The 16,165-nt window shown below is 45.9% G+C and overlaps 1 protein-coding gene across 2 annotated transcripts; it reads right to left on the reverse strand.

Annotated features, from left to right (window-relative positions):
- Positions 1–884: 884 nt before the first annotated feature.
- LOC117868194 (kelch-like protein 31) lies at positions 885–15,752 on the reverse strand. 2 transcript variants are annotated; one of them, XM_034753937.1, is made up of 3 exons: positions 15,629–15,752; positions 7,755–8,973; positions 885–5,736 (listed from the first exon to the last, which is right to left on the reverse strand). In XM_034753937.1, the coding sequence occupies exons 1-3, from the start codon at positions 15,735–15,737 to the stop codon at positions 5,004–5,006; spliced, it is 2,061 nt and encodes a 686-aa protein (XP_034609828.1). In that variant the 5' UTR covers positions 15,738–15,752; the 3' UTR covers positions 885–5,003. The 2 variants fall into 2 exon arrangements, with proteins under 2 accessions (XP_034609828.1, XP_034609829.1); XM_034753938.1 differs by lacking the exon at positions 15,629–15,752 and adding an exon at positions 12,172–12,297.
- Positions 15,753–16,165: the final 413 nt, after the last annotated feature.

A 16,165-nucleotide genomic window follows, 5' to 3' on the forward strand; every position in this document is an offset into this window, starting at 1 on the left:
TAAAACCTAGTTCTATGGGCAGAGGATGGGCAACTAGACAGTGTGAAAGTAGAACTAGAGCAAGATTTGTGAAGCATTTAGGGACTGAGCTGTAGGGACAAAATAAAATCTAACCTACATGAGCTGATTCCAAAAGACCTCCTAGCATGTGCTGTGGAGGTTAGTGCCACTTGGGACTCTCGACCACTGGATGAAACCATAAATAGTTTCTCTGCTCATGGACCAAAACATCCATTTCAATACAAAGGCAATGGGGAGACCAAATGAGACGTGGTGGATTTGCCTCTGTCCAAAGGGGCAAGCACGCAAGTGGTAGGGACTAAAGGTGGCTGAGGCTTGATGACTAAACAACCAGAATATATTCTTAACTGGGACTCTGATTAGAGGAGCTAGTACATCCCCTATCACATGCTTATAAGCCCCACAAAAGGGGTGGCTAAGAGCTTGCTCTCTGGAGCTGTTTGCTAACGGTTGTGCACTCAGTTGAGAACCAGCATCCGATGCTGTTAGTTACCACCAGAGGGTGCTGAAGATTCAGACAAAGAAATAGCTGGAGCTTATTTCAGCTGGTCTGAGACTCCAGCATCCCTCACCTGGTGCACAGCTGCTGGAATAGAATCGAGGGGTTCTGCCTGGTACTCGTGCACCAGGCAACCTGTTTTTGGTATTCTGACAGGCCCCAGATAAAATGTTCTATATGCTTGGCAAGAGAGCGATTTACTCTTATATGTACTTTAAAATGTACAAATATTTAGGAGGAAAGAATCCTCAGTGTCTCAAATGGGTGTTTTGGCCAGTTTTTTTTTTTTTTTTTTTCCTTCTCTCCAGTGTACTGGGAATATAACAGCCTCTCAGTACAGTAATGCATGTACTAGACAAGTTACTCCTTGAGGTGTTAATCTTTTATTCTATTTCATAGATACCTTTCTCTTCAAGACAATGCAGTTCAGACAGGTAGAGTCAAACACTCCCTGATGTCTATTTGCAGCTTCTCTGTACCCATAACAAATTCTTTCCCAGCTCTCGTGCCCCAGAAACAGTGAAAAGTGTTTGCCTCATTTGAGAGCTTGACTCGGACTCCCGGGCATCACTTGCTCTGTACTCCTGGTAACTAATACATTGGCTCGATGCTTATCAAATACATTGGCTTGACGCCCTTCGGATCCTTTGGAAGATTGTCTTTCTACGTACCATGGAAAGCATTGTCGTCAGTGTTCTAACTAGTGAACTGAGCCAATGCTGGCAGCAACAGAGTTGTGAAAGGAAAAATGTGGAGTGGCTTGTTTGGTTGATAGAGAAACAAACGTATGGTAAGTGGTTTAGCTGTTCTTCAACTGAAGTTACGTCTCTGGAGCTTCCACTATCCTTAAATAGGTTTATGCTTGTTAGAGTGAACTCTACCTGAAATAATCAGTTAAGAAATGCATTGATTGCCAATAGGAACTGAAGTGTAAATTCCACTGAAAACCCATCAGAGGCACCCGCACCATCTGGCAGCTAGGGTTGAAAAAACAACCAAGGACAGTTAAATTTACTATTCTGCGTGTCTATCTTGGCTGTCCCTTCCTTGACCCACACTTCCCTCTGTGTCATTTAATACAGCAGCACTCCCTTAAAGGGCTGGCCAGGGTTTAGGAGTGTAATGTGGTTCATTAAACGTGGTTTCAGCCTGTCTGAACAAACAAGACCAAACTTAGAATGGCTGGCGCAGAGACGTTTGCTGGCTGCCCCATGGGTTGTATGGTTGTATAGACAGGACCCAAGACTCGGGGCTAGTCTACACTGAAAACTTACATCAGCATGTGTGTGTCTCAAGGGTGTGAAAAATCTACACCCCAAGAGACAGTGAAGCTGACCTAACCCTTGGTGTAGACAGTGCTAGGTTGATAGAAGAATTCTTCTGTCGACCTAGCTACTGCCTCGCAGGGAGGTGGATTAACTACAGTGATGGGAGAAGCCCCTGTCACTGTAGCGAGTGTCTACACTGAAGCACCGCAGCTGTTCTGCTGTACCATTTTAAGTAGAGACATGGGGCTTGTCCACAGTAGAAGTGCTACAGTGGCACAGCAGCAGTGCTTTGGTGTAGACACAACCTAGGCCGATGGGACATTCTCTGTAGGTGGAAGTAATCCACTTCCCTGAGAGGCAGTAGCTAAGTCTACAGGATGATCCACGTCCTAGACCGGGGCCAGGAAATAGGCATCAATCTCGTCTCAGTGCTGCTGCACGTCACACCTTAATTACTGTTCCAGTGCTCCACTTGCACTACTCCAAGTGCTACTTAATAGAAGGAGGGGGGAAAGTTGCCTCTCTCTCCAGCTTACAGCTCTTCTAATTGCATTGCAGCTCTCTGGTAGGCCGCATGGCTTAATGGACTATGGGGCTATTACAGTTCTAGTAGAGGGTGAATTCTGTGCTTTTAACTGAAATGTGACCACTCGACCAAGGAGTTAGCACAGTACAGCCCTTTAAACCACACCCTGCCCCCTCATTCCCAAACACCTTCACAATATACAGACCCTCTCATCCAACAATGCAAACTTCACGTCCATTAAATCCCCCCCCCCCCCCGTGCCATTGTCCTACCCAAATGTTTCTTCCTTTTGATTTTTTAAGAATTTTCCATAGTCCAGGTTCTCTGGTGTTGTGTTAACAGTGGGAGCAGTGGCTGAGGCCGGGTGTAGGTTGCTAGGTCGAGGGTAAGCAACCCTTGATGGCTGCCTGTGACTATAACTCGCCGTGTGTGTGAGGAGGGAAAGGGTTTGTATCCCTGTAATTACAGGTCTGTTTACATCTATTCTAATTGTCTGGTGCCCTAGCAACTCACTTCCCTTGCCACTATTAAAATAAATACATTTTCTCGGATTTAACAGGTACATGTCAAGGGTCACAGTGTTCTTTCTTAGGCTTATTTATTTCTTCTAGCTAACGTAGAAGGGTGTAACTACTGTAATTTTTATGAGTGTCTCATCATTTTTAGGCTTCTCGGCTCTCTGAGCTCTGGTCCCTGTAATAGGATCTCTCTGTAAGTGACTCCAGTTTATTTGTACGTTTTCTTTTGTTGTTTGTTTTTTCTTTTACCCAGCTCTGGTACAGTCTATACTGCAACCAGATTGGTGATCAAAATCCTCCTTTCCTTCCTGGATGCTTCAGTGCCTCATGCCCTGCTTAGCAGCTGTGGTTTGGAGTTAAAGTTACGGGCGTTCATAGGCACCTTGACACACAGCCTGAAATGCAGACAGTCCATCAAACGCTTCCCTAGAGCTCAAAACTTGCCTTGATAGAACAAGGAGATTTGAGGAGACCGTGGAATGCCTCCAAACTGAAATGACAGAGTTGGTGCAGTGGCATTCTAACCTTAACTCTGACCCTGACAAAGCAAAAAAAAAAAAAAAAAAAACCCACTCCTGAAAATGACAGGTTGAAAGAAGGGGAGGAAACCCTATTTACCTTTTAGCTGTGTTAGGGGGTGACATGAGTTGCAGGGTTGCTTGCTGGGAGGAGGGGATGGCAATTTGCATTTCTATGGCATCTTCCAGCTGAAGATCTCTAACTGCTTTCTGGGGCAGGGTTGTTCTTCCCACAATCCCCCTTTTATGGAAGGGGAAACAGGAGGAGGAGAGTGAAGTGACTGGCCCAAAGTCACTCTCACTGAGTCCCAACAGCAGTTACATTTCCTGACTGCCAACTGTAACCACGGAACCACTTTGTCTCCTTGTTACATCCTGCAGCATGAAGGAATTAAGCCATTGTCTGCAGCTAAAAGGTGCCTTGTTCAGGGGTCTCACGTCAATCTGAAATGCCGCTACCTAAAGAATTAGGTGTCTTCCCTTATCCATAATGTTGGGAATAAATTTGGTTAAACAATGACCAGATTTGGGACACTTCTCTTCTGACATCAGACTGGCTACAATGAGCCAGACCATGTTCCTGGGACACCTGAAGCTCTAGTTGAAGCCGGTGAGGGGCGGCGGGGCTTTGCCTGCCCTGTGTTGAGTCACATATTCTGATCGTTACCTGATACCGTCAGCGGGATCTGGATGCGCTGTGACCCATTGTCAGATCTCACTGACTTCCCTGGTTAGATGGGAGACAAAACCAGGGCGAGAATGGAAAGAATCTGGCAACCCTGGCTGTATGCATAGGGACTCTATTGTTCTCTCTCTATTGTCTTGCTAGGGCTTGGCTTGCTTGAGGGTGGTGGGGTTGCTTGTGATTGGGTTGATCTGCAGTCCATAGTGGGGAGGTGTGTGACAGAGGATGGAGCCTACCCATGTCACTGAAAGGAATATGGGCTTTTCTGGCCACACTGGGATGTTCAATGTGCCATCCACCCTGCCCTGTGGTGCAGGAGAAAACCCTGCAGTGGCTTCACGGACCAGTCCATCGCAGGAGGCCAACGTCTAGCTGGGTAACACTGGGGTTAGACGTTAAGGTTGCTTTGCCAGCGGTGGCCGCAGCTCTCGGCCACCTAATTGGTCAGATAAGGACCCACCCCCACCAGCCACACATCATTCCCCACCTGACTGCAGAGCAGGTGGGCTGGAGAAGAGATGGGAGGCCTCTGACTTGAGGAGGGAGGGGATAAGACCTAGAGATGAGCAGAGACCATGCTAAAGCTGAGCATGTCCATAGGGCTTCTTAGCTTTGAAGTGCTTCCTCCCAGTGGCGGTCAGTGTCATTTTACCCATGGTGTAGGGGGGCTAGTGACCTGCCTAAGGCCATAGAGGGCTTTCGTTTCACAGCTGGAATAAGAATCCAGGCGTTTCTAGCTCCCAGGGCCCTGTGCTAACCATTAGATTGTGTGTCAAAGATCGCCAAACACCGCTCTAACCGCTAGATCGTGCTGCTCCACAGGCTCTCCTACCGCTGTGAAACGAGCCATTGCTTAGTTCCCAGCTCTCGGTGCTTTCTGATCTCAGCTCCCCTGCAATCTGAGGCAAGGTTTGAGCTCTGTCTGCGTCCCCAGCTGCAGGCGGAAATGCTAGCCCCCGGCTCCTCCATTAGATGCTGACCGCTGCCGATGCCGCTGAGCTAGTCCTGGATCCCTTGCTGCCGTGGTGCGGGAGGGTGATGGTGCAGCAGGACACACCCACGGTGGCCTCGGGGAGATCCTCCTCCTCTGCCCATTCGTTCAGCTCCGGGTTGTAGCTCTGCACACACTTCTGGTATTTCTTCCCACTCTCATTCCAGCCTCCCACTAGGCAGATGCGCCCGTCGAGGATCGTTACCCCGGCCGTGCTGACCCCAGTGGGCACGGGCGCCACATAGCTCCACTGGCCTGTGTCAGGATTGTAGCACTCCACGGGGATCACATCCACCCGCTCCCCTCGGGGGCCAAGCTGGCTTCCCCCAAGGACGTACGCACGATCAGCCCAGGTGGCAGCGCAGTGCCAGCCCCGGGGGGTGCTGAGCCCAGCCCGGTCTCTCCAGGTATCTGTGCTGGGCTCGTAGCTGCACACGGTGCGCGAGTAACAGTTGTTGACGTAGCCCCCGGTGACTAGGATCTTGCCGTCAATGACCGTGCTGGCGTGGCAGCAGCGAGGGATCTCCATGCCGGCCTTGCTCTGCCAGCTGTTGGTGGAAGGGATGTAGCAGTCGATGGAGGCCAGGACCCCCTCGGCATTGCGCCCGCCGATGGCGTAGAGGAGACCATTGTAGGCGCTCAGACTGAAGTGAGTCCTCTTGTGCGGCATGCTGGCCAAGTGCAGCCAGGCGTTGAAGCGAGCATCATACCTGCGGAGAGAAGGAAGAGCTGTCACCTAGCCTCTAATCCCATGCTGCGGAGGGCTGCTCTGAACCCCTGGGGACATATGATCTCTCCCGTCTACCCCTGCTTGACAACGACAAGTTACTGATCTTCCTGCATCTCTCAAGCCACAGATCCTACATCACATCCCCCTCGGGCCCCTGCAGTGCAAAGCTGAGCACATGCTGCAAGGCAAACGGCTGCCGTGCGACCCTGAGCCCCCGCTGGCAGATGGCATTGCTGTTACTGTACCCGGAAAGCAATCCCGGGGGCAGTCTGGCAATGCCAGAAATGCTGAATAAGATACAGGCTAGAAATAGAAAGGAGGAGACCTGACGGGTGGAATCCTGAGGCCTTTCTCAGCTGCAGGAAAAATACATGGTGCGGGGCCGTCCCCTGTTTTATTGACTTCTGAATGAATTCAGTGGTCGTGAATGGCCTGGGCCAGGCAGGCTCTGAACATGTTGCTTGCCCTGCAGTGTATCCCCTGTGTATTCCTGACCTAGGCTAGCCTCCCCTCCCAATCCTGAGCCCCAAAAGCTTCTAGCACTGTATCTTTACCTATAAGAAGCCCTTCCAAGCCAATCCTTAGACCTATTCTATTCTAGAGGGGTGGTTCTGTCCTCATCCCTGTAGTATTTGAAAGCCTGCTCGTAGTGCATGAAGACACGATTGACATCTGTCCCGGGAGGGGGTTCTTTCTCACACTCTCTCCCTGGCAGAGGCTAGCAACTGGTCCGAACTCTGTGATGGTTTGGTGATCTGGGGACAGTGTCTCAGAGGGATTAGACTGAGACCAATAAACTCCTGTCAGGCAGGCAAACTTGAACACGGATTTCTGGGAGGCAAAATGCTATTAACTGTGCTGGTTTTCCTTCGTAGCATCCACGTTCTTTATTCGGAATCCCTGGGTGCAAGCCCAACCCCAACTGTGTGTCTGGATTTTCAACAACATTCTCCACTTGGTGTTGCCAGGGTTACATTTCTCCTCTGTTAACAATAATCCCCGCACAGTCCAATGACATGTTTCATAAGAACTTTCCAGAAACCCAAACCCTCCACTTAAGCTATGCAACAAAGAAGAAAGAAAGAAGACAAACAATAGAAATTATACAGAGGGTGAATTTAGTTTTTTTTTAAGCTAATTCTGACAAACTCGGAATCAGCTAAAGAATGGAAACTGATAATTTATATAGAGATTTGAGCAATCTCTAGCCAGAATAGAAAAGATAACCTTGAAGGGCCACAAAAAGGCAGAGAAATTACATGAAAGCTGCTCTTGCTTTCTGGACCTGTATCATTAACTGTCTGACTAAATAACGGATGTTCTTATTATTTATTTGAATTATGGTAGAGCCTGGAGGCTTCAGCTGAGATCAGGGCCCCAGTTGTGCTAGGAGCTGTACATACCCATAGTAAGAGACGTTCCCTGCACCACAGAGCTTACAATCTAAATAGGTAAGACAGACGAAGGGTGGGAGGAAAAACAGAGGCAATGTGACTCGGCCAAGTCACACTGCAGATCAATGGCAGAACTGGGGATAGATTTCAGGTCTTTTGTCACCCACTCCAGTGCCCACTCTGCTGGTTTACACTGCTTCTCTGATGGGATAGTCCTTAACGTAGCAGTATTTCACTCTATCTGCTCTTGGAGCTATATGTGTATAATAGATATTTCTGATTGGTTTAGCCTGTATTTTCCTCCTGCTCATTTACCCTTGTGAAAAATATCCTCAGAAAAAATGATGACAGAATATGCTGTTGCTTAATGCGTGTAATCCTATCTGTCCCTAATGGCCGGACCCAAAGATTATAATAACCTACTACTCATGCACAGCAAAAGGAGTTCTCCTTTAGCTTATGTGATAGAGGCCTGCATTTGAGATCTCAGGTTCAAACCCCATTGTTGATTGTGGCAGGTATGTATGCAGCCACAGGCTTGTAAACTGAGTACTTGAAATGCACTCTCATGGGAACTGTCTTGCCTTGAGGAAATTCTTGTTACCTGCACAGACTGTTGACTGCATGCTTAGCCTGGTTCCTAGCATCGTTTTGATCTTCCCCTCCTGCCACATAGAGGAACCCATCCATCACAATGACACACTGGTTGAAACTTTTTGCTGGCATCTCAGCCATCTTGTTCCAGTTTCCATCCGGGTCCCTGTAGCTAATCTCTCTGCTAAGAGCTTTCTCGGTCAAAGCTGGACGGCCACCAACTGTGACTAGCACCCTTTGGCCTCCACGGATTTTGGTTCTTCTGGACTGAAGGGTATTTTGCTGGTATGGGAGCAGATGGTAATTCATAGCCTCCACCAGCAGCCTGTGGCACTCAGGATCTTGCATCATCCGTGGTACTGGTTGCACATGGTTGACCAAATCGGGAGCTGATATGGTGCCAAATCTAATGTTGCTCAGGAGGTTGGCAGCATATGTGACTCGCTTAGGGTCAAACTCAAGCCATTTCATGGCAATCTGGAAGGCAATGACCTCATTTGGGATCTGCAGACCATCATCAATCAGCAGCTCCTTCAGCTGGTCAAAGGTGAGTTTCATGAACTGCTCAGTCTCCGAGAACTCCAGGAAGTTTTCCTGGATGAACTTTCGAGTGGCGTCCTTGGTCTGGTTGAGGTTGTACGTCCCCGAGATGTTGGCGATATACATGCAGTTCTCTACATTTATCTCCTGAATGAGGAAGTCACTGCACATGTTGAGCAAAGCATGTATTTGTAGGCGGCTGGCGGTTGAGATGGTGCTGCCAATGGTGTACAGGGAGAGATTCAACTTACCGGTGTAGGCGTAAGTGATAACGGTGGTCAAGCCCAGAGGGGAGACATCGTTGAGTTCTACTTGTGGCAAGTTGGGATCTCTCTTCAGCAGACTGTGGAAATACTCGCTGCATGAAGCCATGACGAGCTTATGGACATCGAAGGACTTGGTTTTGGTGGCAATGGTGAGGTCACAGAGGAACTGCTTTTGGCGCATTTGACTCATCTCCTCCAGGAGGCTGCCTCCATGGTTGGGGTTCCTGACCTCTGTGGCAGTGCAGCGGAAACCATTGGAGACATTTTCATACAGACCGTTCACGTGGTTGAGGTGATCGATATCCAGCAAAGTGTCCTCCACCATCACATGGGCCGGGGGATCCTCGCCCTTGTCCACTTTGTTCTTCTTGGGATTTTTCTTCTTGGGTGCCATCTCAGTGGAGGTTGGCGTCAGATGGTGATCTACAGAGACAGGAAAAGTTAGAAGACACTGTAGCAAGAGGTACTGTAGATGTCTTGCTATGTAAGACATATCGCTAAGCAATTGCTATACTACAGGAGTAGGCAAAGGGTGGAGCTGGTTAGAAATTTTTGTCAGAACAATTTTCCATCCGAAAATTCCATTTTGGTGAAAAATTTTTCTTCCTCAAAATCATAGATTTTGACAAAAAAAATTGAATGAAAAAAATTGAGGGGAAAAATTGAAAACATTGTTTAGACATGTTCAGAATGAAAAGATTTGATGTTTCATTTCAAACTGACTTTTTTGTTTAGACATTTACTTTATTTTACATACAAGAATCTGAATGAATCTTGCATCTGAAGAAGTGAGGTTCTTACCCACGAAAGCTTATGCTCCCAATACTTCTGTTAGTCGCAAAGGTGCCACAGGACCCTCTGTTGCTTTTTCAAATTTCTGTGTGTCTTAGTGTTGTGGCATGACATACTGTTTGAAATAAATGTTGTAAGCAAGAGACTCCAAGGTGCTGACCTTGATATATCTGGAGCAATGGAACAACTGGATAAAGCAAAGTCATACCTACGGTCTTACCGGTCAGATGAGGGATTTCAAAACGTTCTGAAGAGTGCACAGAAGTTGGCAGAGGAACTTCACACTGAAGCTATTTTCCCACCCATTCAAGAATACAAGAGTCACCGAAGAAGAAGACATTTTGATTCCGAGGCACGGGATAATCCCATAAGAGACCCCAAACAACAATTAAAAGTTGAATTCTTTAACCGGGTGCTAGATTGTGCAATACAGTCAGTTGAAGAAAGTTTTATGCGGCTCAAGGAACACAGCAGTATATTTGGGATGTTGTCTGATATTCCAAAACTCCTCACTATACCTGAAGAAGACCTACACCAGCAATGCAGGGCACTAGAGACAGTGTTGACACATGATGACATGCGCGATATTGATGCGATTGATTTAGGTGATGAACTGAAAGCTCTTTTAAGATACATTTCAGCAGGATCAACTCCAAAGGCTGTTCTGGAATATATGTGCACAAATAAGATGACCACCCTCTTTCCAAATGCTTTTGTTGCTCTATGCATCCTTCTAACACTTCCTGTAACAGTTACCAGTGGAGAACGCAGATTCTCCAAGCTGGAGTTAATAAAAACACATCTATGCTCTACAATGACACAGGAGAAGCTGGTCGGCCTTGCAACAATCTCAATAGAGCATGAGCTGGCCCAGACTATGGACCTTCAGGAAGCAGTTCAAATCTTTGCGACCAAGAAGGCACAGAAAGCACCACTTTGATTATTCAAACAGATAAAAATGCCAGTGTTTACTATGCAGACGAGAAAAGTTACATTTGCTGTTCAGGCGATTGAAAGTTAAGTGTTAATTAAAATTTTTGAACAAGATATTTTAAGTTGTTAGTTCTCCATTATTGGTGTAGGTAGCAGAGCAGTACCATGAGAGGAGTATAACAGGAAGAAGGCAGAATTGAGACCTTTCAAAGTTTTGGCCCAAGTGAGGGGATTTGGGGGCGTCATTTGAGCTCCCCGCCTCAGGTGCCAAAATGTTGTGGGCTGGCCCTGCCTGGGGCTGGGAGTCAGGACACCTGGGCTCCACTCCCAACTCTGCCACTGATTTCCTGACCTAAGGCAAGTCACTTAGGCCTACATCTTCAACTAATTTTGAGTGCCTCTGGTTTTGGGAGCCTAACTTGAAACATCAAGGCCCAAATGTTCAAAATGGCCAGTAATTTTGAATGCCCAGCCTTGGACAAATTTTGAGAGGCGCTGAGCACCCACAGCTCACAGCAGAGTTGTGACTCCTCAGCACCAATGAAAATTACTTCCAAGGTGTCTCCATCCGGACACCCAAAATCAGTGGCCACTTTTGAAAACTAAGGCCTTATCCCCCTGTTCCTCCATGTCTCCCTTTACAAAATAGGGTAATAATATTTAAGTACCTCACAGGGTTGAGAAACTTAATAAATATTTCTAACCCACTGTGAATGCTTTGGGTAGAAGGTGCTACAGCAGAGAAGTCCATAGTCTCATTAGCCCAGGCCTTTCGAGATATTTAGACACCTAACTCCCATTGATTTCAGTGGGATTTAAGACATAAATAGCATTGAGGATTTTGATCTGTATTCCTGTTCTAAATTAAATGCTGGGATAGACCTTAAACACACCCTGTGGACACCGAAGGAACATTTGGAAGCCACTTTTATTCTGCGTTAGTAGTAATGAATTGGCCATCTACAGTAGAAAAACAGTGGGGCTGGGGGACTAGATTATAACAGGGAGTGTTTTGATAAGACCAACCTGTTACCACACATTTCCTTGACTAAAGTAATTTTTAGAATATAGGCCAAAGCAAAACAAACAAACAAAACCCAAACCCTGTGAATTGTTCCCAGACAAAATTTAACTTGCACGCCAGTTAGAGACCCTGCAGTACCCTGGCTATTTCTGTCCAGCTCCTACTCGGTGAGCAGAGAGAGACCCATATGCTTGGGTTACAGATGTGTTACAGGCCAGAAATAGCTGCAGCATCTATGTCTCACACATACCTCAGGGCTGTTTATTCCACTTAGACATAAGATCAGGTTTCTGGAGGGTTGAGCAATCGGGTTATATTTAGAACTGGGGAGATGGATGCTGTCGTTCCAGACAGTTAGGGATTCGACTCACATTTAGCACATAAACAGAGAGGGAAAAGTTTAGTGAAAGCCTCTGCTGAGAAAGATAACATGGAACTGCGACAGGGTATTATTGTTGCATTTCCTAACCTGCTGCTCTCCTGTGCCAACCACTGGGGCAGGAGGAGGAGACCAATGTGAGGCAGATGGAGCTTTCTGACTGTTCTTGTGTCTGGCTGCATGTTCCCTTTAGGACATATGTAGAGGCTAGTCGGGAAGCAGGGGAAAGGTGCTGTGTGCCTAGTTCATGAATCCCTGGCTTGGTAATGCTGGGAAGGGGGGCGGGGGGCTGCAGGGATGGTATGCCTCTTTAAGGTGAACAGAGGAAAGTGATTTGCATGGTGCTTACATCTAATCAAATCTGGGTTTAAAAGAGTTCAGCCATTTAAGTGATCCTGCTGCAAAACTATAATCAGAGAAATAACGGTAGTGTGCGCTTCTTCCACTGTTGTGTCCATGTGGATAGAGAATCCAGTCGGGCTCTGCTACTCACCTGCTTCTTTCAGTCCAAACCCAAAGGGTGAAATTCTGGCCCCCATGGAACTAAACGGGAGTTTTGCCATTGACTTCAGGGTTAGTCCCAAGGTGATGAGCATTTTCATTCACCTCTAAGTAGTAAGAGTTTGACCCCAGCTGATATTCTCATTTCATTTTGTCACTGTCAAAATGTTTCGATAAGATAACAACATTTAGTTTCCACTTTATCATTTCAATTCATTTGACTTTTAGTACAAATTAATTTTAATATTATATCATTTTATAGACAGTATATTCTATTTAATCATATATATATAATAGTTACATTATATTATAATGTTTCAACTTTGTCTACATAAAACAGTTTTACTTCTCAAAACAAAACGTTCTGATGGTTCCAAATTGAAATTTTTCAGAATTTCTGTTCCAGGGGAACTGTTGACATTTCAGCTTTTCGTTCTGATTCAATGAAAACACATTTCAAAATGTTGGAATTTCCCATGGAACAAAATTCCGTTTTCTAACCAACTTTACTCAGCTCCTTACAGCATCAGTACCTTTGCCCCTATGGTACAGGGAAGGTATGCCTCTCTGCTGCATAAACAAAGGACGGAGCATCCAGATTTCACTTGGAGTTAACTTGAATTTCCTGCCTCTTGTATTTTGTGTCTCAAGTTCAGCATGACTAACACCCAGTTTGGAGTCTGTAGCTATTATGACATGCAGCTGGTGTAAAATGGTGTAATGCAGTGGAATAAATGTAGCTATGCTGATTCACTGCAGCTGAGGCTCTGTCCCTATCATTTCAGCTTCCTTGTAGTAAAGGAGTTTTGTAGAGTGTTTCTGGTTTTAAGGGTGCTGTTCCGTAGTAGTGGCTAAATTCCAAGTGCCATTATGCAAGACATTTCTAAGGTGAGAGTTCTTAATAATAACGATATTCAAAAAAATCCTTCCTGGATATTTTGTATCTCTGGGTCTGTCTTTTATGCTGTACATTCTTTGGGTCAGGGACTCCCTTCACTTTTGACTTTTATACAGGGACAAGCACATTATCTGCACTAACAAATCATCATAACTGCCCTCCCCAGCAAAGGCACTGTTTAGATTCCTGGTTGACAGTCTCAGCAGGAGGCCAAGGAATTAATTAGTGTCTCACCTCTATAGGTGATCACCCCAGGTCAGAGTGGAGGAAGCTTGCACTCTTATGTTCTGTTTAGGGTCTTATGCCCATCACTGTGGTATCTGAGTACTTTCTGTGGACAGCATGGTCACCACATGTGCTATTCCTCCCCTGTGTGTAGACAGGACTGCAGTACCCGAGGCTGTGAATCTGACCCCCTTCACCAATACTAAATTCAATAACTTAAATAAATAAATGCAATTGATTTGAAACTGGATGCTAGAGGTTAACCCTGTGAAGGGCCTGGCCTAGATCAACACTGCTGCAGTGCATGACAGGATGGGGCATTGCATGAAGAGGCCCCTACGGAGGCTGGAGCCTGGACCTATGCATCCACTGCAAACCCACCTAGACGACTGGCAGGCCACAGCAGCATGATATTTGCCCATTTTCCTGACCCACATTTTAAACTCAGACTTCTGGAGGAAGAGCTGGTCTCACTGGACTCCCAAGGGCCAGATTTTCCCACAGCTGGACCCAGGTATTCCGAAGAGCTCAGCATCCAACTGGATCTTTAGAAAATCGAACCCCAGAAGTCTTGCTGATCCCTTGTGTGTATAGTATGAGGATTGGTTGCTTGCACGCTATCTCTCTCTCTCACAGTGATTATGCTCCTTTGGACTGTCTGAGTAGCTAAATAAATAAATAACTAGATACATACGTGACTGCACCCCATATGTTGGTATATTAACCTGTATTTCATCCCTGGTGCAACTCCATTGACTTCATTGAGTTTTGATTTATTTTTCATATATATATGTTGCATTTTATTTAAATGAGAGGGAGAATGAGCTTTACCAGCTCTGGGAACTGACCTGGTTTCTGTCATTCTATAATCTCCCATGTATCAGAATATCTCTAACAAAGTAACAGAGGGTCCTGTGGCACCTTTGAGACTAACAGAAGTACTGGGAGCATAAGCTTTCGTGGGTAAGAACCTCTGAGACTAACAGAAGTACTGGGAGCATAAGCTTTCGTGGGTAAGAACCTCACTTCTTCAGATGCAAGTCACTTGCATCTGAAGAAGTGAGGTTCTTACCCACGAAAGCTTATGCTCCCAGTACTTCTGTTAGTCTCAAAGGTGCCACAGGACCCTCTGTTGCTTTTTACAGATTCAGACTAACACGGCTACCCCTCTGATACTCTAACAAAGTGTTTCATTGACATATCTGTTTTGGTGTCTCAGGGCTTGTCTACACTGCAAAGTTATTCCAGAACAAGTTAGGGTGTGAATTTAGCACCATAACTATTCCAGAATAAGAGTGTTCACACAGTGAGTTATTCCGGAATAGCTATAGTGGAACAGTTATTTGAGAAAAGCTATAGCTGTCAATTTCCCCTTCGTCCCAGAGTCCAAAACTCTCAAGACCTAACTTGTGTCCTGATAGGATATTTCTGAGTTACATTAAACTTTACAGAGATAAAGTGAAGCTGGGATTTTCAAAGGACCCTGAAGGACTTTGAGCAACAGCGTCTACTAAATTTCAGCAAGGTGGGGCCCCTCACTCCGTTGTCTTTGAAAAATCCCAGTTTAAAAGACTGAGTTAATGTTGCTCAGGTGTCCAACTGCAAAAGGGAAGAGCAACCTTTTTAAAATACAGTTAATTCAGAACAGGACAGTTTTGCTGTTTCTGGTCAGATTATTACTGAGATTATTTTAAAAGGAATATTTTTCTTACAGACTAATCCCTGGCTACGTGAAGCTTGAATGGCCTGATTAGATTTAAAAGGGCACCGATAGAAAATGAAGTAAGGATATTTTATTTTATTTTTAAATCAGTAATCCCTCCACTCAAAATTTTGCTAACCTAATCTCTGTACCAGTATAAGGAGCTGACTAAGAGCATTACAGGTTAACAGCAAAGATTCACCTGTAGTTGGTTAATATACTCTTCCCCCCCCCTTAGGTATTTTGTTTGGATTATTTTCCTTGGTGTCTGATCAAATTGCCCGTGTCACTGTCAACTAGTATTAATACCACCGAGCTGTGTTTCAGCCTGGTCTAATAACACAAAACAATGTGATTTACAAAATAAACATACTTTCCTGGCAAACTATTTGGAAGTCAAAACTCCAGGTTTAATTTAAATGCCAATAAATTGTCTTGACCCACTTTTTAAACCCCACCACCACCACCACAGGGACACATTCCCTGTGCTATTCTTTGCCATCTGCAATCAAATTAAACATTTCAAATGACCCGCACACGAAAATCTCTCTGTAAATATTGAACTTGAAAGGGCAAATATTGACTTTCCGGATCCATTCAGACGAAGTTCTCTCTGCTCCTTACCTTGGTGGTAAGACGGGTTAGTCCAATGGGGACTGTGGCCAGGGCAGAGGCTCTGCGCTCTGCACATCAAGAGACATTGAGAGACCCTCAAACTTTCCAAATGAAACATTCTACCCACCCCTCCCCCAACCCTGCTAGGCCAGCTGAGTGTTCTTATCACGTTAGCATTTACAGCAGCCTTCTGGTGGTGACAGCTGTCCTCAGCACAGGCCTGAGAGACCTGGCTAGAGTCAGGAAGAGGGGGAGCTCAGTTCCAGCCAAGTTCAGCGTGACAGTGGCTGCCAGAATCTAGAGGTAGCAAATAAACTGGATGTGCTTCCAAACAAGTTCAGATTGTTCTCTAATCTGCCACCTGCCCCGAGTGAAAGTGAGTGGCGGTGACTCCAAAAGGGCCTGATCAAGGACAGAGACCATTTGAGGACAGGGGAAGGAGGAGGACGGCTCCTCAGTGGTGCGCCTCTGATTTGCACCATTTGAGAATCTGGCCCAATAATCTGATAGACAGACTAGCAGGAACAGAATAAACAAATCACAGTT

The sequence above is a fragment of the Trachemys scripta genome, chromosome 20 (genome assembly GCF_013100865.1).
Source record: "Trachemys scripta elegans isolate TJP31775 chromosome 20, CAS_Tse_1.0, whole genome shotgun sequence".
NCBI classification, from domain to species: Eukaryota; Metazoa; Chordata; order Testudines; family Emydidae; genus Trachemys; species Trachemys scripta.